Source organism: Pyrgilauda ruficollis, unplaced genomic scaffold (assembly GCF_017590135.1).
Source record: "Pyrgilauda ruficollis isolate IOZ18807 unplaced genomic scaffold, ASM1759013v1 scaffold98, whole genome shotgun sequence".
Lineage (NCBI taxonomy): Eukaryota > Metazoa > Chordata > Aves > Passeriformes > Passeridae > Pyrgilauda > Pyrgilauda ruficollis.
The window spans coordinates 1,317,904-1,340,747 of record NW_024531932.1 but is presented as its reverse complement, the minus strand read 5'-3'; the positions used below and the strand labels follow the sequence as shown (position 1 = coordinate 1,340,747).

The following is a 22,844-nucleotide window of genomic DNA, read 5'->3' as shown; positions in this document are numbered from 1 at the left end:
AGTCAATTAAAAAAAAAATTATCTTGGGGAGGAAGAGGGAAGAGTTCACTATTGAACCCTCAGAATTAATTACCAGGGCTTTAAACACACGTGGAAATGTAAATATTCAGGTATTTGGGATTCAGCCATCCCACTCAGTGTTCTCTGAAAGATGACTCAAAAGTCAGGGATCAAACCTTCCAAGAAAGTACAACTCCACGAGCACCTATCACCCCTAAATGCAACTGCACACAGGAAGACCTGTTCAACAGGCCACCTCTAGAATTTGTCTCTGCCACCTTGATTTCCTGATTCTGTCCTTGGAATCAGTTTGTTCTGGCTACTTCTTCCTAAAAAACCTGGTGGGCTGGGGACAATGAGTATGGAGTAAACAAGGAATGGGAGAAGTTTTGATCTAACAATGACCAAAAAAACTCAACTTTTTTTGAGAATACTTGCTTCAGCTCCTATTCTTGAAATGAAACTACCACAAACTACTATGTTGATATATTATTAATATAAATACTGTAAGTTTAAATGAGTGAATACAGACCACAGCCTACCTTATCAGAGAACCAGATCAGCCTGGACTCCTCGTAATACCTGAACATTCCATACTTGGGATCTAGCAACTCCCTCATGATGAGCAAAAAAAATTCTTTGCGAACGCCTCCAGCATCGACAGCTTCCTCCCCTACAAAAATAACCTGAAACACAACTCAATGAGCACTGAACTGCACAGCAAGGTTTGTCCAAAACATCTTCCATCACTCTGAGCAGCATGTCCTGTGATACCTTGAGGGGCTTCTTGTAGTCCACGTTCTTTGTTTTCCTGAGGACCTCCACAGCATCCCCCACTATGTTGTCCCTCCGGACCATCAGTATCAGGCAGGGATTGACAGACTCAAACACTGGCAGGAAGAGAGAAGACAAATTCTGCCTGTGGGCCTGATCAACAGCCATCTGCAGGAAAACAAAGGGAAAATCTCCTGTCAGTATCAACTGTCCAGCAGCCTTGTCTGCACAAGTGCAGATGGGAAGAACTAGTACAAGAGTACTGAATTTGCCCAAGTTTTCTTTGCATTCCTTTCCTCAGGAAACATTTTTCCTTTACCCATTGCTCTCAGGGAAGTATAAGAACTCAGGTTTTGACATTCCAGTCAAAATACCTTGGATAAGAAAAGGAAGCAAAAAGATCCTGCATTTCATCTAACAAAGAGTAAGCTGTTTAATATAAATCTGGCATGAAACCAAACATACATTAAAAACTAATTCACAGCATGAAAAGCAATTTATTTAACTTGCATGATTTCTGGATTAAAATTGTTTGAAAAAGAAAATGCTGTTGCAAATGTTGTGAATATGAGAGAGAACTCTTGAGCCTTTGTGTGTTTTAATACTATTTAATATTGTTAACAGAAACATTTAACATGAACATTTCCCTGAATCCATGCAATGTTGGTTACTGACTGTGCATATACATTTTTAAAGGCACATGAAATGACATTTATTATTAATTAAGAGCAAGGTAGTATTTTCCTACACAAACCCACTACTTGAGCATGACTTACATCATCTGGTTATTTTCAGACTCAGATCAATGACCCAGGTAATATTCCAAGTCTGCTCATATGGGAGGTGGGGCTGTTTTTTGGTTGTGGGTGGTGCTTGGGGTTTTATGTTTGTCTATTTGGGCTGTTTGGGTTTTTTTTGGGGTTTTGTACCTGTACTATGGGTTGATAACACAAAAAAAAGCCATCTCACTACTGAAAGGAAAAGAAGTTCCTTGGAAATGTATGGCAACTACAAAACAGCCTGATTTCAATGTGATCCCAAACCCACTACCCTCTATCATGTGCATACCCCAAGATGAAAACTAATCCTTGATTTTATGGGGGACAAATTACACAGAGTTTAAAAAAAAAAAACCCTCAAAAAGCCAACAACAAAAAATACAAGCAAAAAAATTCACAAACAAACAAAAAACCAACCAGCCAAACAACAACAACAAAAAAACCCCAAACCAACACCACCAACCAGCCAAACAGAAAAAAAAAAACAAGAGGAACCCCCAAGGTCCCCAGGGAAAAAATAATGAATCCATACCATTAAAAACTGAGCCTCCTACCTGCATCTGTATGATTGCATCTGTTTGCAAGAGAGTTGTCTTTGCCTGGGCATCAAATACAAATGGGTATGTGCAAATTATAACAGGAATATCTGTTAACTGCAATGAAAAGAACCATGTCATAGCTCAGCTTATTCAAGAGCCACAATCGTGGTTAAAAAAACCTTTACAATAGCAATCACTTAATACAGCTATTTTACTGGAAAGAGAACTCAACCTTGACTTATCAATGCAGAAAAAAAAGCATCTTAGGAACATTAAGTAAAATTTTAATTGTTTAGTACTTCAACCAGAAACAAACAAAAAAAACACCCCAACAAAACTCAATCAAGTCAATCAAGTCAACAAAAATCAATCAAGTCAAACCAAATCAAGCCAGGCACAAATGACACTCTCACTTAGCACATTTTCACTTCAGAACTGTTATTGCAGCTAGAAGTAGCCCTTTCTTCCAAGCACTGTTCCAAATTTGCAATACAGACAATTACATATTTTTGCACCGCAAAGATTTTTTTCAGATTACAGCCATGGCTAATTTGAAGCTTTACTCCCAACAGAACACAGCAGACAATCCTTAACATTTCTGATTTCCTTACATTCTTCAAAAGAAATCAGATTGCATCCAATCTTACCTCAGTTAATCCATGGTTGACATCCTATGACAGCATTTGCACAAAGGTAGCAACAATTAAGATGAAAAAGCAGCATTAGTGTCTGCATTAATTACTCATCTCTGACGTAGAATTTAAAAATATTTATTTACTGCTTCCCCCCAAGAGAAGGTTTACTGAGAAATAAACATTAACCATAAACATTCTAATTCATTTATTAAATACAAGCTTGTCTTTCAACACCCTGTTTATCAGTCTTTAAAAACAGGGCTGTTAAAGTATCATGTTTGCTTGGATGCACAAAATTACACACTTAAAATGCTTACTTCCACACATTAATTAATGACATCTGCTGGTACTGTTGCAAAATAATAAAATATGGGTGGCTAGAGAAAACTTATTCAATTACTTACAATATTCTTTCAAAGCTAAAGTCAAGGAACTGTGGCAAAAACCTATCCAACTCACTAATTCTCTGCACAGTCATTAATTTGCTTCCACTTAGCACTCTTCTGTTTACAGATGCAGGAATTAATTATCTCAGTTGTGGCTGCTAGACTCAAAGTAGAAAATTCCATCAGTTATCTGCCCCTGTAGCTCCTGCTGCACTCATTATCCAAGAGAGCTGCAGCTTTCTCATTGACTGGACCTGCCTAAAATGGCAATTCAGATGATTCTGGATGTTTTCCTACTGTGGATTATTACATTCCTAACTTTTTTGACATAGCAAATCTTCAGTGACAGCATTCTGAATCACTTTTTAACTGACAGATTCAAATACTGAGCAGTGTCAGGCCTAAGAATGACACCCTAGAAGAAAAACACCTTCTTAACAATTCCTCCTTAGCCAGGACCTGACACGAGTCTGTTCAGCACTGCTCATCTGTGAAGGTATTTTTATGAAAATAAGTTCCCAGGCTTAGAGAATCTGTGGATTTCTTTAAAGGGATAAAACAAAGAAAACATGGGAGGAAAACACCCACAAAAATCCAAACAAAAATCAACACAACTTACCATTCCCAATACTTGCTGCTGGAACCAGTTGGCATAGTCATTTCTGATATCTATCAAATCTTGTATCTCATGAATGTAAAATCTGTCATACTGTATAACTTGTCCTCTTTCATTTACCTAAGGAAGTGCAATTTATTTTTTTATTAGCTTTCAAAGGGATATTTTTCCATGTTTTTCAAGCATTTCATATGTCAGCCACAGATACCCAGCTACCAAAAAAATTCTAGAAAAACAACAGTGCCTACAAGAAAGCAAAAAACAATGTTAAAAGACACAGATACATGGACTATTCAAAATCCCATCAAAGAGTGAAGGAAAACACAATTAACTGCACTACAGTATTGCATAAGAGGGCTGCCACTTTGAAACATGATATGACCTCAGTGGAACAGTGATAATACACATATTCATGTACACAAGGGAATAAATTCCTGTTCCTGCATTCACACAGGTTTAAGAGCTATGATTCAATAACTCTAGTCTCAGTTATAGTATGAACACTATTACCTGTGAGCAGAGCAACAGTTTCCATTTAAAAACAATAAGCTTAAAAAAAAGACATATGTGGGGAAAGTAACTTTATACAGAAGCTTGTCTCTACAGTATAATTTTAATCCAGAAGCACCCACATTTTCCTAATACACACTTCTTTTCCCAAGGACTGCTAAGTGGCAAAGCAGCAAGATAAAGATCCTGCCTTAATAACCAGATAATCTAAGCCTATTTTTCACAAGCACCTCCCACATCCCTCTCCAAACCACCAGTTAATCAATTTGTGAAATATCCCAGAGCTGTCACCCCTTTTTTCCCCTCTCACTTTAATCCATACCCTCACAGATGCAAATGACTGGGTAACTCTGTGTTCCCAAAAAATAGTTAATTCCATCATCATGTCAGACTGGAATCCAGAATCCCCATGATTCATAGGCGCAGATGGAACAACTACAGATATTTCTGTAGATGCAATTCTGATCTTTCACACTGATGGGTAACTTAGCTTCTACCAAGTACCCAGCACAGAGATGCTGACAAAGCCAAGCAGCCAAGGACCTGTTCAGAAATGCCACAAACGTACTCTGTGCAGTATTTCCAGAACTCTGAAGGCTGTGTGTAGGAAATTGGTGAGTATTCTTCTGTCAGAAGGTGGAAGGCCCATCTTGCACAGCTTCAAAAGGTGCACTACGACATCCTTGTAGAGTTCCACTATCTTGAGGAACAAGGGAGGTTCAAGTACAGACCACCAATTTTCTGTCAACACACGGTGAACACGTAAATTTAGTACTTGTCACTGCCACACTGTTATGTTATCCTCTTAACATGTTTGGCTAGAAAGCATAAGCATCAGTTACTACAGACTCGGAAAAAAAGCTGCAGCACAACAAATGTGCTGTTGTTACACATCCAATCTAAGTCCCCTGAAGTCTGTTCATCCAGACAGTGTCACAACGTAACATTGGATAAGAAAAGATGGCTCAAAACCTGAAATCTTAAGTGAACAGTAGTGAGAGCAATAGAAAATGATGGAAAAGGATCTAGAGCTCAAAAAACTGTCAGTCTGCTTTTCTTTACTCTCACCAAAAACTACTTGAAAAAACCACAGTGAGATTACAAGGCAAAGCATGACTGAGGAAAATGAAAGTAACCTCTCAAAAAGAAACCAATTAAAAGCAAAATATTCCAAAAACAATTCTTTAAGCTGAATTTCTTTAAGCTGAGTCACAACCAGAAAGTGTAAAGAAGTAGAGTTAAAAAACCAGAACTACTCTCAGCTGCATATTTGAAGACCACATCTTGGCACCAGCAAGAAAAGATCCACTGCCTCAGAAACTCAGAACAGGTGCTGCAGTCACAACCAAGACAATTTAACATCTGCTCTGCAACACTTCTGTAAATTGCTCAGAGCTTGTTAGCTGTCTGACCACATACTTTTCACTTTAAAGAGCAAAGACACATATCAATTACACTGAACTACACAGTTTAATTCCTCCCAAATGGCATCACTCCAAAAACTACAATACCAGATGAATTCACAGGGATGGCCTGTTAACTCACCCTGAAGCAACAGAATAAGTGTTTTCTTACACCAAGCAATGTTAAGCCTTAACTTTCTCACTGGGGAATTGTAGGGAACTGTAAATACACAGCAGGTGCTGCCAAGGCCAGGTCTTCCCTGATGGAAGTTCTGTACATTTGCATCTGCAGATCCTTAGTTTTAACAGTAAAAATTCAGTTTCTTACCAAGAACTTTCAGAGGAGCTTTTTCTAGGTTCAGAATAGCTGCTCCAAAAGGAATAGCTAACGTTGTGAAATTGTTTTCATCACTCATCAGTGGGCACTCTGGTAGAGTGAGATACAGCCTCAAAGCTTCAACATCTGGTAAGGAGCTGGTCAATTTGGGAATAAGGTTCTTTTCCAAACTAGCTGCCACCTACAGCACATCAGAAAATTCTGTTTATTTTAATACAATTGAGATTTTAAACAAATGCCCATGTATACGAAAACTAATCTAAAATACAATAATTAAGAGCTTCAGTGAAAACTATTTTACATTTAGAAAATGACAGTAAATATTAAAATAGAATATGCTGATGTGTCACCTAATTGTCACAACAAAACATGGTTTCACACTTTTGCAGTCAATATACTATTGAGCAAATGCACCTATTTACAGGGTTATACCAAGCATAACAGTAGTATTTCTGGAGAGCTGTAACCCAGAAAGATAATCCAAAAATGTAAAGAAAATACACAGCACAAACCTGTTGTGATATGTGAGCATGCTCAGGCTGTATGAGTTTGTGAAAGAGTAGCCTAGCAGCATTCATGTCAACCCCTGAGAATCTAGCGCTGGTTTTGTAATGATCATCACTGCTGCAGGAAAGAAAAAACCAGAAAGATTGAATCCTATGTTCTCAGCAACTCAAGACTTCTATCCCTTAACTTTTAGACCTACTGACTAAGGATTTAAAATCTATCAGACTTCCATGTTTTATATCACCTTAGAAACAACCAGAAAAAATCTCCTCTAACCGCAAGAAAATCAGCCAAAAAGATTTGGATGTAAACCAGTCCATGCAATGAACTGCCCTGGAATTAGCAACAACCTGTGGCTGACAAATGGGATGAGCTCTGCTGGCTTACATGGCAGCAGCCAAGACAGGCTGGAGCCATTCTCACTGGGGCAGCTGACAAAACACAGGGCAGGAAAGAAGCAGGAGTTTCAACAGAGGGTATCAGAGCACCACTGAGACAGGAAACCCTGGGAAGGTGTCCCAGCTGACACAAGGGACACCAGGAAGGCAGCCACCACTAATGCTGTCCACAGGAACACTTAAAAACCCACCCACTTACCTCAATGCCAAGAAGCTCCCATTCAGGCACCCAGCAGAGGAGAACGTTCCATCAATTTCACTGAAATTGGTCACATGTAATGTTACATTTGGTTTTCCTTTTAAAAATTAGCATTTGCAATAAAAATGCCTGTATTTAATCCCTAATGAATTGCATTATGCAAAGGATGGGACTCTTACTCAAATGTGACTAAACAACACTAGACTAAACTTCCACTCAAGACTCAACACTTAAGACAGTTCAAATCACAGCAAGTCTTGCATTCAATTGCTTTGCATACTCTTATTAAAATAGAAGCAATGATCTTTGAGTTGTTCTCATATTCCTTAACATGTATTGCTATTTTTCAATGTGCAATTAGATACTTAATTTCATTTTTTATAGTCATCTAAACCGGACCAGAGATGACACAGTCTCAAGGATCTAGACTAATCAACAAGCACAACAATGAAAGCACAGCAAGAGCTCTGCATGTCATAAAACCTCTAATTACAAATAGCTCTGCTATGTATGCCCAAAGCCCCATTAATGCTCAATTCACAAGCAGAATCACCAAAGACTACTTCTTTCGCTTACATCACTTACTTAGTTATCTCTAGAGGAAGTCTTCCAGATGGGAAACTCAGCAATCTTTGAATAAATGTTTCATTCACAGTCCAGATCTGCTTGAAAAGGTCAGGATACCTAAAATCATCTGGTGGCACCATGTTCTAAATAAATTTTAAAGAAAACAAAAAGAATGAGGCACATAAAATTGATTTCCAGAAAATCAGCCAAGGTCGAGCTGTCTTAGCTGACAATTTGCCTACCCAGACTATTGCAGTGAAATGGTCTGTGTTTAACAGTTCTGCACTCCCTGTGAAAGCAGAGCACACACTAAAACCATCTCCATTAGGTGTTAATTCACACACCTTGCTAAACGGCAACTCCCTACACATTCTTGTCTTCATGATGAACACTAACTGTGCTTTAGATGTGAGCAGCAAGCATCTCCCCTGCAGCCACCAGGAGCCACTTAGCTCCCTGCCAAGCTGTGAGCGCACAGGAAAGGAGCCATTCCATTTTTCAGACAGATGTTCTTCCACCCCACTTCTATCAGGCTCCTCTGAGAATGATCATGCTTCTGTGAACATGCCCTGCATCAGCAGAGGAGCTGCATTTGGAAGTGCTGCTCATATAAAATGAATTCTGCTAAGAGCTGTAATAGTAAAGGGGAGGAGAAGCAAGATCATTGTTTTCAGTAGGAGCATTGGTTCAAAAAGAGATGGCAAATAGCACCAAAAACAAGATAAAACTATCAAGAGAAAACATTCCTCCTGAGGGTGCCATCTGACATTGAGCTGACTCAGTGTGACAATGACCATCTGCTGCCAAAAATCAGCACTTCTGATCCCATCCCACAGCACCAGGTTGAGGAACACTTTTGCCATTTCCCTTCTATCCAGCCAAAGAAAACAACTCAGGGAAATGAGCAGCCCAAAAACTGACTTGAGACAACGGATTGTGGCTGGGACCCTTTAACTGGCAGGGACACACAACCCCCAGGGGTACAGTACACACAGAACTTTGGAAGAATTCAACACAAATTACCAAACCAAAGACTACTAAAAGGGATACTTCTGCAGCATCAAAGTTCATATGCTGCTAATACCTTTTGTACAGAACAAGCCACAATAACTGCATTCATACAGTCTCCAGTTCACCTCAATTAGTCAGTCAGAAACTACTCCAGTAATTATGAAAATTGCACATGAAGTTATTAAGGAAGCTTTAATAGACAAGTTTTGATTTCTATTATAAGCAATTTCCCAGTTTACACCTGCTAAGCAAGTTTCTCTCAAATGCAGCAATGGTTCAAACTCTATCAGAATTTAGACAAAGAATCCAACAAGTCAATCCTAGAAAAACTGCTGATTCTGTACAACCAGAACAGGCTGTGAGCACAAAGCACTGCTGCAAGTCTGACTTGTAGTTAGCTTTTCTTCATAAACATGCTTCCCCACTAAAATCCATTTTCCCTTGTGTCCAAACTAGTTTTTATCCTACATACTCAACTATTGATGCTTAATTAATCCCTATGGTCTAGTATCTGTTGAGCTGTACTGGAAACAGTCTCATGAATCTTCACCTTGGTTTTATCTCCCAGCTCACCCTCCCATAGCATTTTCTTTCCATCACACTTCCACATTGCCACTTTTACAGTAAAGTCCTTCTAGACTCTTTTACGTACTAGAACTTAAACAGATCAATTCTTGTTACTTTAAAATGTAAGCTTTAAGACTATGATAAAACTGACATAACAAACGATGTCACCAGCAGTAATTTTTAGCAAAAAGCTCCATTTGTTTCCTTACCACTCTGGTGCTTTTAAATGGCTACAGAGCAGAAGACACCAAAGCTGCTGCTGTGGAGGAGGTTTGAGGAGGACTGGACAAGGAGCAAAGAGCTCAAATATTCAATCAATTCTTCCCTTATGACATGAAAAGAAGTGCATTCATCCATCAAGAAAAAAGCTTATGCCAAAAAAGTCTCAAGAGCTTCCTGACAGCTAACACACACTAACTGGATCCAAGTCCTCCAGCTGCTACCATAACTTAGTGCCTTTTGCTTCCACACTGCTCCAACAAACTTTACAATATAGTCACATGCACCTTCAACATCAAAATCATTTAAAACACATCCAAAAAACTAAAATCCAACTTTCACAAGCTTTGGAACCAAATTACACTTAATTTGTTACCTGTGGATAAAAGTAGTGTGCAAAACTTTGGTCCCCACCAGAGAAAATTCTCTTTACACAGTAGCACTCCTCACTGTCTGCAATAGGAATAAAAAACAGACCACTGTGAAAACGGGAAATTGAAAATGATTAAGATACTGCAATCAACACTGGGTTACAAAAAGGTTCCCTTGTGGCAGAACCTTGATACAATACACTGATACACTAGTTAAGTGATACAATGGTAAAGACAATCTTTCTCTGAGGTAAGTCCTAGGTCTAGCACTACCAGAGGCCCTCACCCACCAGCCACAGGCATGCAATTCCTCCAGCAGGAACAGCGGAATCAAACTGTTTTGGAAAAATGATTACAGCCCACAATCAGTTTAAGTCTCAAGAATTTTAAGCCACTACAAAGGAACAGGCAACCAAGCAGTAAATACATCAGCTGGTGCTTACCTGGGCTCATCGGGCGCTGAGTACTAAAGGGAATCCAGCTTCCTTTCACTGTGAAGGGACTTTTCCTGTTACTGGTGGTCCCTGTACCCAGCTGCCCATTGCCCCCCAGTCCAAAAGAGTAAATTCTTCCAGAAGAAGGGACAAATGCAGTGGTGTGCTGCCTAGGGCAAAGAGAATTCAGTAACACAAACCTAAGTATTAGAACAAGCTTTGTGCAGGCCTGGCCAGGGCTTGTGCTAAGCAGTGTGTGAAAGGTCCTGTCATACCCTACACTCCACTGCTCTCCTGCAATGCCCTGCCACTGGCAATATTCCATTTACACTCCAATAGGCAATCCTCCTTTTCTCATGGAAAGGTTCCCAGAATGGAGCTGCCAGTGCTTAGCCCCTGTCTGACCTTTAGAGCATATCAGAAATGAATGTCTAGAGACTGCCTGCACCTCCTTTCCCTTCCCATCCTGCTCAGCTCCAGATGCTCCCTCTCCTATCACAAGCCTATGAAGAACCAGCTGGGAATTTGTGTCAACTATTTTGTACTTTCCAAACACACTTGTTCTTCAACAGGAAATGAAGTGACAGCAACAAACTCTTTCACACCTCACACTATTGTTCACATTGCCAGTTTAGAAAATCACAGCCTCTCAAATGTACTAAACTTCCTTTAGCTCTTCTATGAATGCTTTTAGAAACCCCAAAACGTCACTAAATATATTTTGTTAGGGGTCGTTTTGTCTTCCCTGACCACAAAGGGTAAGAAAACCTCCACTTCATATTGCAATAGATACAAAGTTTTATACAAAACAAGTTATGTGTAAGAATCACAGGGGTAGCAAATAATAGACCTTACCTGCCACAGGTGATTTGTGTGACAACGCTTCCCATAAGCTCAAAAACTTTCCTTGGATTTATCTCATGGCTGGTAGAGTTATGACCCAACTGACCATAGCCTCCAGCTCCAAATGTAAAAACCCCACCTTCCTAAACAAATAAATTTTTTACATTAATGTGATCGTATATCTCAGAACAAGAAACTTCACAGAAATAAGGGTTTAATAAATCTTTTCTGGTGATCTTGGCATTGCAGAGGAAGGACAGAAAATATACAGGGCACAACAGGGTCCTGAGACACAGAGGAGTCACAAGTTAATTTGAGTTATGAAAATGTGGTACAGCTATGAAATATTACCTCACTTGTGTTAAATCAGACTCATCTAATTTCCTTATTATCATACAACAGTCCTGCCATTAACTTATCTCATTTATAGATACTAACCCTCATTTTCCCTCTTTTCCAGTTTTCTTGATGAACTTCACCCATGTACAAACTCCCATTATTAAGAAGTATACTTTGGCTTTGAAACTCTGAATACAAATTTTGAAGTGATTAGCAAACAGGAAGCTGTCCTGCTCAGCAGATGATACACAGCATAACTGAAGCAGCCTCACTATTTGAAAGCATTAAGAAATAAGAAATTTCAACATTGTTGTAATGCAAGTAATTTCTAAAATTGTTTTGATTAACCAAGACATTAACCAACACCTTCAATGTTTAAACCAGAAACATTTTCAGAAGTTATACACCTTACCTCACAACAACTCTGAAACCTGCCATTTTCAGATGCTTTGAAATTGTGAATCTGTTTCTTTCAACTCTACTCTGCATTAGCCAGGCCCTCAGCTGGAAACCATCACCAAAACTGCAGCATCCACTGAGAAACCCAATAGCCTCAGGACAGCAAACAGTGCCAGGTTCTTCTGAACCTCAGAAGGACTTGGAGAATGCTCACACATATACAGAGTACTGCCTACAAAAGGTGTGTCAGCCCCTGGCTCTGCAGGGGTCAGTGGAGCCATACACATGGGTGGCAATCTCTACTAACATTCACAGTACATTCAGTATCTCAACCCAGCCCATCATTTTTAAAGTAAGTTTGAAGTTAACTTCTATGCATGAAAAAGGAAAATAAGCATTTAGAATGAAAGATTTCTTGTATTTGGTAATTCTTCTCAAATATTTAACCATTCTTCCAATCTTTCCTCAACTCAATCCCATATATTTACAAGAAATTTTACTCAGAATTTAGTTTATTATTTCCTGTTCATGTAGCATCTTCTCCTGGAAACATTAAAAAAATTGGAGCATAAACATTTCTCTAAGTTCTGTACCTTTGTAAGGGCAGCAGTATGATCTTCTCCACAACATATATGAACAACCTTCTGACTTCTCAGGGACTTCAGCAGTGTAGGAACATACCTGTCTAAAAGGTTCAATAGAGAAAGGTCACTTATTTTGACAATGAAAATCAAAACCCAAATAGTTTTGCTTATTTATTCTAATTTGGTTCTAGTCAAGCAAGCAGTTTAAATTTGTTAGCATAACATAATCACCATGACTGAGTTTATGGATCTTGGAGATGGAAGTGTTACTAAAAAAAAAAAAAAAAAAAAAACAAGGGACTATGACACTGAAAAAAGTTTGTAGCCCATGCTCTCACTTTCACTATCACAGGATCATATGTCAGTACACAGACAACTAAATACTGAAGATTACATTAGACCTGGCACTGGCCATGAGAAAATACATGATCATTATTTCTGCATTTTCAATGAATTGTTTATGTGTTTCATGTTTTTAAAATGTTCCTCTGAGTTGGTATTGATACCTTTTCCTTGGTCCTAAAAATGGAGAGCCAGACACAGTTAAGGGATAAGGGGTTTTTAGCTCAGTATTTAATTAGGATCCTTACTGGTGCACCACCGGCCAAGGTGGAATGCGCTGCAACGCACACGCACGGTAGATCCCGTATGCCATTTACACACCCCACAAATTAGCATATCTGACAAGGATGCCCCAGTGGGAGGCCTGGATGAATGGTGTGATATTCCCCCATCCCTGCAAGTCAACCCTGGATGGGCCAAATCTCTATTTTACACGGTGTGCTCTGGAGGGGTCCTTGGTTTCCCAAGATAGCCTAGGGTTTTCCAGCCTCCTGCTCCGAGGCCTTTAGCATGTTTGTTTGCCTGGCCTGACAGAACAGCAGGACTATGCCAAGTTATCATACTTAAGGAATGCTAAGAATATAGAAGGTATATAAAAGAAAAGGCAAAAAATCATCTTGGCATCAGTGTCAGTTTGGCTTGTTTGGAAAGTATATTTATACACACAGTTTAATGTCACTGATTGCATAAGAGAACAGAGCACTGAACAAACAGGAAGCAAATGTAACTTCCCTCCATCGCTAGGACAAGGCAACTTGGTCAACTTTGCACAAAGGCAATTTTTTAAAATGTTAGTGCTGGTGTCTTAAAACCTGTCAGGCATGCTAACATGTCTGCAAGAAACCCTATGAAGGCATTTAAAAGGGATTTTATTGAGAAGTGATGCTACATGAAAACCTGGGGTTACACACGTTCCAAAGAATATGTAGGAGCAACTGAAATCTCCCAGGATTTCTGAAAAATAATTGTAATTTTCTTATTACATGCATGTGACAATTTTTAAGGCATTCAGATGAGTATTACAACCCATTTTCCCCATTTTAAATGGCGTTGACAACAATGAACCAGTAAGAAAATCTAAACTCATGAAACCATCAAAAGATTATCCAGTACTAAACTGTGTATTAGCGGACCCTGACAGCGAACACTGCCATCGTGGAGTCCTGTGAGCACATACTGTGCACATAACACAATACAACCAAAAAAAGAAAGAATTTTTTGTCTAATGTAACCACTTGCTAAAAATCATTGAGTGTCATTCACCTAGCAGAGGAAATTTTGGAAGTGGTTAGCCAAAAATTGTGACAGATTATTAAAAGTGGCCTGAGAAAGGAATGTAAAAGTAAATGGCAGTAAAATATGAAGATGGCCTAAATGTGACTACTAAGGACAACCAAATTAGTTTTGACAGATTACTGCTTTTGCCAAGCAATTTCACCCACATAAAATTCAGTTCAAACTGTAACTACTGCACAGTATTTCAATTCCATCCCACTAAATCACAGGAAGACGTCAAACAGGGAAAGAATACAAGTGAAACGGGCAAGCACTTCAACATAACACAGTCAGCATTCTCACTACACAACAGCTGAGTGAGGAACACACCTCTGTGCCTCCTCTGTGCCATCTCATGTGGCACTGGGACACTCCAACAGCCCTGAGCAAGGTTTGGTGTGTCTGCTCCTTTCCTAGAACACTGCTCTCCTCGGATTCACAACCCAAACCCTTCAGCATCAGACTCTCCTGAGGCAATGCTTACTTACCATTGTCATCATTAACACCCAGCTGCCCAAATTTGTTGCGTCCCCATCCAAAGATGGCTCCAGAAAGAGTTAGTACAAAACTATGAGCTCCTCCTGCTGCAATCTGTGCAAAAGGGATTCCCAGCAGAGATTTAATAATTTGTGGTGAGGTTTGTTTTTTATACTCATAACCTAAGCCCAGCTGGCCATATTTGTTTTGTCCCCAGGAAAACACTTCACTTCCTGTTTGAAGGAAAAAATAAACAACAAAGAAATACAATTAATATAGTTTAATAATACAATATTTATCCACTGTAAGAAAATCTAAAAGTTAGACTGTCACTCTTCAGAAATTTTTGAGTTTGAAAATGCATACAAATTACTGACTTCTGAAGCTAAGCATTCTTGTGTAATTTGCAGGCATTCAACTCAAGCATTTAATCAGACTGGAAGTACTTAAATCACATTCAAACCCTTCCAAACTGCTCTTAACATTCCTGTTTCAACAGTGCTACATCAACTGAGTTTGGTTATTTCAAAGCAAGACACTGCTCCATGGGAAGTTCCACTACTGCACAGATACAGACATCTGCTGAAGTTGCACCCTGGACATGGAAAATTTTCCTACTTCCAATCAAAAGCCTCATTTAAGGTTTTCTAAGGGAAGATGCTTAAATTTTCACAGACAATTTAAGAGATGTATATTTTTAAATACTGTCTTCATTACATGGTCACTGAAGCACAAGGTTTATAATGTCATTTGATACCTTAACAAAGAAAAAAAAATTCTGAAGAATGACAATCAAAGACCTACTGATGTTAAGTCTGCTCCTAAAATAAAATACTGTCTTGAGCAACCAATGTTTTGCCACGTTATTTACTATCCTAAAGATCAACACCCAAACACAAAATACTTTACTTTTGCTGAAGTGATGATTTCAAGAGCAATGTTACCTTCAAAATACTTCCTATGTCTCTCCCATCTCCACCTTTCCAGTAACAGTTTTATCAAGATGGAGAAACAATGAAACCCATCCCCTGGAGTACTGGCCTCAGATTTTATTTATTTATATTAACAACTAAACCCAAAAAGCCCTACACATCAAGAACAGAAACAGAGCTGAAAATCCATGACCTCACAATAAAACAGTGATGCTGTACTTGAAGCCTGTAACTATTTAAAACATTGAGTGAATTTCAAATCACAAATTCCTGTGACATTCTTGCACCTTTGACCAACAGAACACTTGACAACACAACTCTGCTGCTCGCTGCTTTCTGCTGCAGATCTTAACTCAGGCAAAGGGTTACTCCTAAAGCTCTGCCTGCCTGGAACAAAGGCATTCCCTTGAGTTATAATGATAATTATGCCTGGGAATAATGGCACAGGAAATGCTCAATATGAGCCCATGAAGAGTCACATACAGAACCCAGGCACATATAATCAGTATAAACTACTGGATAAAAAAAAAAAAAAATCATTCAGTGTACAATGAACACCTGCCTCCCCACAATTATTTGGTTCATATTTTAAACACATATTGTTAAGAAACACTGACAAACTACAGACATTCTGGAATTTTGTTCTGAGTTAGGAGGTTCCCATTAACACTTTTCAGGAGCCACTTCTCCCAAGTGGAAGTTTTGGCCACAACTCTCCTATCTCGTGATGAGACAAGTGACAAGCAAATTTAAATTCATTCTCGTTTCTGGAGAGCTGCACTGACCAGACATACAGTACAAGTGAGGCCATCTAAGTATGTGCTCACAGCGCCAGCAGAAATTTGAAGACAGGTATTTAAACTTTCAAAAGGTAGCTTGTATGTGACATGGCATTTTAATTATGGAAGCACCAAAAACCAGAGGCTTTGCCATAATAAAGCACATAAGGAAGTCACTCCTGCCAGCCTCAGTAACTTAAGGTTACAGGTTAAAACACACCAGTGTGCCAGCAGGATGAGAAAGATTTGGGGCCAAGAAAAAGAAACAAAATAAAAAGGAAGTCACATGAAAGCCAGAGGATGAGAAAAAACCAACACACACACCTCCTGAAGAAATAAAAGCACAACTCAACACCATTTGTACATTTGTTTTTCAAATTCAAGCTTTCATCATTAAATTACACAGCCCTACCAACCTGAAATCCCATCTATGCTAAGTGGTAGCATGTTTAATAAACACATTTCCTTAAAAAAAAAGATAAAATATATTTTGAAAACTTTTGAACTCCATGGTACGAAATTACACAAAACTTCAGGAGAATTTGGCTTACCTTTTGAGAGTGCTAGTGAGTGATAATAACCACAAGCAACTTGGACAATCTGGATCTCTGATAAGCTTTTAATATTTCTATTGGGGTAAGAAAACAGAGAAAGAATTAAGCTACCAGATCATGGTATGAAATAAAGGGTAATATACAAAATGTGAATCCTTTTTACTGAAGTATACTAAACATCCCAACTTTAATTAGACGCCATTTAGTAAAATCTGAAGACAACACTGCTTTTTTTTCTAAATCTTTTAAGGTCAGGTTCTGTCTTATTTTTAAATAGATCGAGTCTGTCAAAGTCCATAATGAAGAATTAGGGAGGTTCACGTGCTGGGAAGGCAATTTCACACAGCTGAATGGAGGAATGAATACAGAATACAAGAAGAACCTCATTCTTACTTTCCAGTTCCCAAAACTTCAGTTTATAGACATAACACATATTTCACAGTATTATTAAGAAGTTGCAAATACATGCACATGTGCACTAAAACTAATAATGCTTTCAACTTGGGATGACAAAAAAAGTTTCTAAAGGGCCTGTGGGCTTTTAAATTTGATGCAGATAGAACATTTTTAATATTATAGTCATGAATTACTAAGGTTCCAAGGAATTGTTACTTTTGTGTGTGGACTTCAGGTAGCTGGAATGCTTATGGCATTCTGAAAACAACCCTGGCCAACGTGAATTTTTTTAACTAGAAGGTGTATTATTCAATCACAGCTGAAAAGCTTTGGGGTGAAAACTGAAGTATGAAGATAGAACAGCAAATGCACATTCTTCAAATTGAAAGTTTAACACTCTACTTCTCCTTAACTTCTCTTAAATGGCATTCACACTCTTAAAATACCCATCCTAGTTTTCCAATGTAAGTCTCATTGTTAGGGGAGGTTAAGAAAACCAACAAGCAAAAACACCCCAAAAAGCAACAAATCAAGCCAAGCACACCTGTAACACATTTCTCACAAGACTTTCTGAGGAAGGAAACTGTCAACACACAGTATTCAAGTATCATAGATAATATATCTTTTCTATATTTATATGGCTTAACCTATAACAGCAGAATAGCTTAACCAATGTGATTTAAGCACATTATTTTTTAAAAAAGGCAAATTATTATGTACTATTTTTAACCTGGGCACTCTGACGCATTCCTCAGTTCCTGGCAAGCCAAGCTGTCCATCAGTAGCCAGACCCCAAGCATATACCTGACCTTTGTCATTTAATGCAAGAGTGTGGGCTTCTCCACATGACACAGCTACAATATTTTGGGCATCCAGTGCACCAACATGCTCTAAAAAAAGGAATAAATAAAATTAGTTGGTTAAAAAAAAAGCTACTAACAAGCTAGGCTTGATCCAAACAGTTTACACAGTACTAAGACATCAACTGGCGTGACATTCAACTAAGCCCCTAAGTTCTGCTGAAACACCCTTTATTTAAAATTACAAACATGCAATTCTAGGAGAAGTAAGTTAAATATAACACCCTGAAGTAACCAAGTAATGACTGTTTCTGGAGCAATACACAGAAGTGCACAAAACCTGCAGCTTGATCCTAACAGATCCTTCTAATCTTGCCATCTGAAAATGAGTGCAGAAACTCAATTAACAGGGAGGTCAAATAGATTATTGTCAAATGACTACACGTGTAGACATTATGTAAAAAGAAAACATTCCACCACAGCACATTAAATTCACCTATTCATTATTAAGAAAGAGCCTGCAAAACAAGGCAGGGCAAATTACAGACTAAAGCTACTGATTTTGCAATGAGCTACACAATGTCTTCTTTATAATGCAAAATACTGTAGAAACGGATCCTAAAGAGTCATTTTTCTAGACATACAGTGCACGCCTCTGAAAAGCACACACTAAAATATCTCTGATTTTTTTCCCAGCAGCCTGCACCAATGCATTTGGAAACACTCAAAGCTTGGTTTTGGGCTTATGACTTGTGATCAGAATAACATTTGCATTTCAGCAATAAGTAAAGCAGAGAAATATCATCAGGGCCTGTCATTAAGGCTGGAATTTTTAATAGTTCCCTTAAATAAGGGACTACTTGGACATTTTACTCCCAGTTTTCAAACACAAATTCTATTCCAGCCTAAGAATGGCACACCACTGGAAAAGCCTGTGCATTGTCAACGTTACGAGCACTCTAAACACAGCCTAGCCCAGCCCAAGTCGGCTTCACAACAGTAGCTCACATTATCTGCAGCATGACAGGCACTCAGCTTCCAAAATAAACTAACACAGGCAGCAGATATAAGTTCTTTTTATTACATCCAGCTGGTCTGACTAAAGAGGTTACCACCCCAATTCACCCATCAGAGCCTCCCACAGCTCTGCCAGTGGGAGAGGTCATGGAAGCACTCTCCAGCTCGGGCACCAGCACACAGATTAGCTCAGGCAATCTCCCCCAGCTGCTGAACCAGCCAGCCTGACTGCCTAAAATGGATTAAGGAACAGCCATGCAGTCCCTAGGGCAAGTAGAGCTCTAGAAGGAGGAAAGAAGAAAGGCAGTGGAGGTAGCAAAGACACACAGTCAGCAACAAAATTATCTTCAGTTAGCAGAAACACATTTAAAAGAGAGCATCCACCCATCTATAAAGATACCAAGCCTCTTTGGGCTGTGCAACTGAAGTTATCCCAATGCTCTGACTTCATACAACACTCGGCAGCATTATCAGTAACCTCTGGGTGAAAGGAAGATTAGGGAGGACATTACAATCCCCATGTGTCTGAGCATGTTAAAAAAAATTAGAGCAGGTCCATTACATATGAAAGGTCATGCAAATTAAAAGTCAGATATTTTCATTGTAACCTTTAGACTAGAAGACAATTCAGCAAAATTTTTGAAGTGGGCAACAAGTAGTCAGAGTAAGTTTGACACATGCTGAGCTTCTCTTCATGAAGCTGATGTTGCACAGGATTAAAGTTTACCAGTTTTAATACCCACATACTGTTTCCCAATAGAAGTCCACATTAGTTTTAAAAAAAAAAAAAATCAAGAAAATCTTTAATTGGCACCAAAACTGAAACTCTATGTAAAGGAGAACTACTAAAACACCCCATGACACCTCGTTTCCATTTGAAAAATTTGTGGCAAATATTGAGCCAAGCAAGTTGTGAAAGTGCTCTAGGAGTGATTAGAACCAAGTCTCAGTAAGCCTTTCCAGTTTGCTACGCTGTGCTGTGAGCAGTGAGCAGCACTGTTCCCTGGCTCTCAGCACCAGCTATGACTCACATGCAAGCTCTGAAGGGAGCCCATGTGCACACTCCTCTGCAGTCAGTCCCTGCAAGATGTTTACCCAGTTCTGCTCCAGAACTGCACTAGGAGGGAGCAGAAACATACACTGAAATGGGTGGGAAGAAAAAAAGTCTAAAGAACTGTTACACAGCATCCTTTAGGCTTTTCCAAATCCTCTCCCTGTAGCGCTGCATATACTGATAAGTCTTTTATCAAAAGTTTTATTTTTAGTCCTTACAAAAAGAGAACATTGCTTCAATCAGACCTGCTGTACATCACCTATTAGACAACTAAAAACTGCATGTTTCCCTGCAGTGATACGCCAAATACTCATTTCCACCATATTGCAACAGTCAATACATGAAGTACAACACCAACCCGTGGACTGCAGCAGGCCAGCTCCCCTTGAGATTAAGAACGGTCACCAAGCCTCCCACAGTCATGCTTGAAATAAAAACTAGTGGCAGTGTCCAGCTGCACAGCATGCAAAAACATGGGGGGACTGCCATGTTTCATAGCGCTTCTTTTCAACTGTCACAAGAACCCATCCCAGCCAAGCAATGCTTTTCCAGTTAAAAAGATGTCCATTCTTGGAAGAACTGCTGTGCATGAATTTGCCCCATGCACAGACACTGGCAATCCTGGCTTTGATGAAGCACAATAAAACGAAAAGCCACACCCACCACGACACAGAATCCCCCCAGTTCATCACTTCCAAACTTACCGGGTCTTTTCCTGGCTTTTTCATGCCCTAGTTGTCCCAGATCATTGCATCCACATGTATAAACTGTCCCATCATCCAGGACAAAAACAGTATGTCTCAGTCCACATCCTACATCTCTGACCCTTTTATTTAGGAAAAAGTCACTTTTTCTGGGTTCTAAAACAATCTCTTCATCAATTCCACCCAATCCAAGCTGTCCAAAAGATGCATTGCCCCAGCACAACATGTTTACACGTCTTTTTATCAGAGATCTTCCAACTTCACTTTTCTAGAATATTCCTTCTGCGCAGCTGTTAAGAAAAAATGAAAATGTACATTTTTCAGTATTGTCCCCAACATTTACATTACCTTCTATACAGCATGTAATCCATGAGCTCATTTTCTCTATACCAATGTATTAAAACCCTGAACAATTTTTAAGAGTGTGATTTGCTTTCTTGGACAGGATTTGCATTAACTCTGCAGTAAAATGCTTTCTTTCCCATTTGAGATACAACTTTTAAGATGTGTAGGTCACTGGTTTTGCATAAGTTTGTTTCAAAAACTTAAACTATCATTCTTAGTAAAACTTCTTCAATGCCTAATCCAAATTTATACAAACTTGCAGTTGCAACCAACTCCAGCCAGTGGAAACTACTTCAAATATATTCCAAAGGGACAGCACAGGCTACTTTCTTTACTTGAGGAGATGCACGACTCCAGGATGGACTGTGTATGGCCTCAAGATCATCACCAAAAACAACATTTGACTCACAGCTTGGAAAAAAGCGGTCAGCTCTGATCAATCCAGTTATGCAATACGAAGTACAACATGCTGTGTCAGTCATTACATTTAAACAACAAGCAGTCAACTGAACTCACAATTTAAAAGAAAATAAATAGGTGAAACTCAAGTCCCCAGTCTTGCACTGCAATCAACAGCAGCTACAGCTCCAGTTACTCTGCAGCAGCAGGAGGCCATATACACCAATTCTCCCAAGCAAACACGCCCCTAATCCCTAAATTACAATTATCAGTATTTGTGCTGACAAACTCTACCTTTTTGGAAAGGATTCAAAGCTGCCCTTCTCTTTCATTTGCAGTAGTGCATATGACAAAAAATCGGTGACAATATTTTCACTACTACTTACACCACATTTCCACAACAGCAAGTTTCCCTGCATTTTCAAAGCAATTTAAAAGTCAGTGTAATCTAATGTGAAATTACTATAAATTTTCATCTGTGACCATTATTTAGAAGACATTCTGCAGGGTCATAACATCTATAAACTACCTAAATTCCAAACTGCTTGGAGAAGCAAGCCAACATCTAAGTTATCATCTAAGCGTTACGTACACCAAAGGGCAGAATTCTTGCCAGCACAACAGGATAAACTATTTTTCTCTGCAAAAGACAAAAGGCAATAAACAAGGCACTTATTTTTGTGACCGCATAAAAAAACCCCAAAAGCAACACCGCACTGAAACAGCCAAACAGCTTAAAATACATTGCATTCTGTTTACCTATCTCAGGAGGTGAGGCATGATCAAATATTTCCCTAGCTATATCCTACCACATTCAGAAGGGGACATCGAAAGGCAAACGTCTTCAGTTAAGACATAGCTATGCAACAGCACACGTCACACATCTCTAGCAGTGACTTGCTTCAACCTGCAACACAAGAAATCAGAAAAGATGTATCACTATAGTTCTTCGAGATTTCTATAGTCAAGATTTATCTCCATCCCCAGCAGGGAAATAACATAAAAGTTCTCCTTTCTGTTGAACTATATACGTATTTCCACGGAAGGCGGGGTTGTTTTGTTTTGTATCATTTAAGAGTCAGTAGCCAAAGTTCTGTACTTTGATCTCAAATCACGGCACTCTTTCACCCCTGTGCGTGGCCATCAGAGCCAACTCGCGCCGTCAGCGGCTGGGCGCTCCCCGCGTGAGGCGGCTGCCCGGTGCCGGCGCCCAGCACGGCCGGGGAAGGACCGCGCTCGCCCCGTGCCGCCGGGGCGCGGGCCGGCGCCAGGGAAGCGCCTGGACGCTTCGCGCAGCCCGGGGCCGCTGCCGGAGCGCCGGCGCGCGCTCGGGCCGTGCCCCGTGAGGGGACC

At 39.4% G+C, this 22,844-nt stretch overlaps 1 protein-coding gene across 4 annotated transcripts in view; it reads right to left on the bottom strand.

Moving 5' to 3' along the window:
- HERC4 (HECT and RLD domain containing E3 ubiquitin protein ligase 4) overlaps positions 1-22,844 on the bottom strand; it is a 31,247-nt gene that overhangs the window by 7,192 nt on the left and 1,211 nt on the right. Inside the window, exons 2-20 of one of the 4 annotated variants that reach the window (XM_041490052.1) lie at positions 22,251-22,398; positions 20,748-21,037; positions 17,903-18,062; positions 16,774-16,850; positions 14,523-14,744; positions 12,427-12,518; positions 11,108-11,238; positions 10,262-10,422; positions 9,824-9,900; positions 7,669-7,793; positions 7,084-7,143; positions 6,492-6,600; positions 5,971-6,160; positions 4,808-4,980; positions 3,733-3,849; positions 2,740-2,763; positions 2,108-2,206; positions 775-942; positions 543-686 (exon numbers count right to left, since the gene is read on the bottom strand). In XM_041490052.1, the coding sequence (XP_041345986.1) occupies positions 543-686; positions 775-942; positions 2,108-2,206; positions 2,740-2,763; positions 3,733-3,849; positions 4,808-4,980; positions 5,971-6,160; positions 6,492-6,600; positions 7,084-7,143; positions 7,669-7,793; positions 9,824-9,900; positions 10,262-10,422; positions 11,108-11,238; positions 12,427-12,518; positions 14,523-14,744; positions 16,774-16,850; positions 17,903-18,062; positions 20,748-20,973 (2,355 nt within the window). In that variant the 5' untranslated portion in view covers positions 20,974-21,037; positions 22,251-22,398. Of the gene's footprint in view, positions 1-542; positions 687-774; positions 943-2,107; positions 2,207-2,739; positions 2,764-3,732; positions 3,850-4,807; positions 4,981-5,970; positions 6,161-6,491; positions 6,604-7,083; positions 7,144-7,668; positions 7,794-9,823; positions 9,901-10,261; positions 10,423-11,107; positions 11,239-12,426; positions 12,519-14,522; positions 14,745-16,773; positions 16,851-17,902; positions 18,063-20,747; positions 21,038-22,083; positions 22,103-22,250; positions 22,399-22,844 lie in introns of those variants that run through there. The other 3 variants (XM_041490049.1, XM_041490050.1, XM_041490051.1) reach the window with 3 other exon arrangements.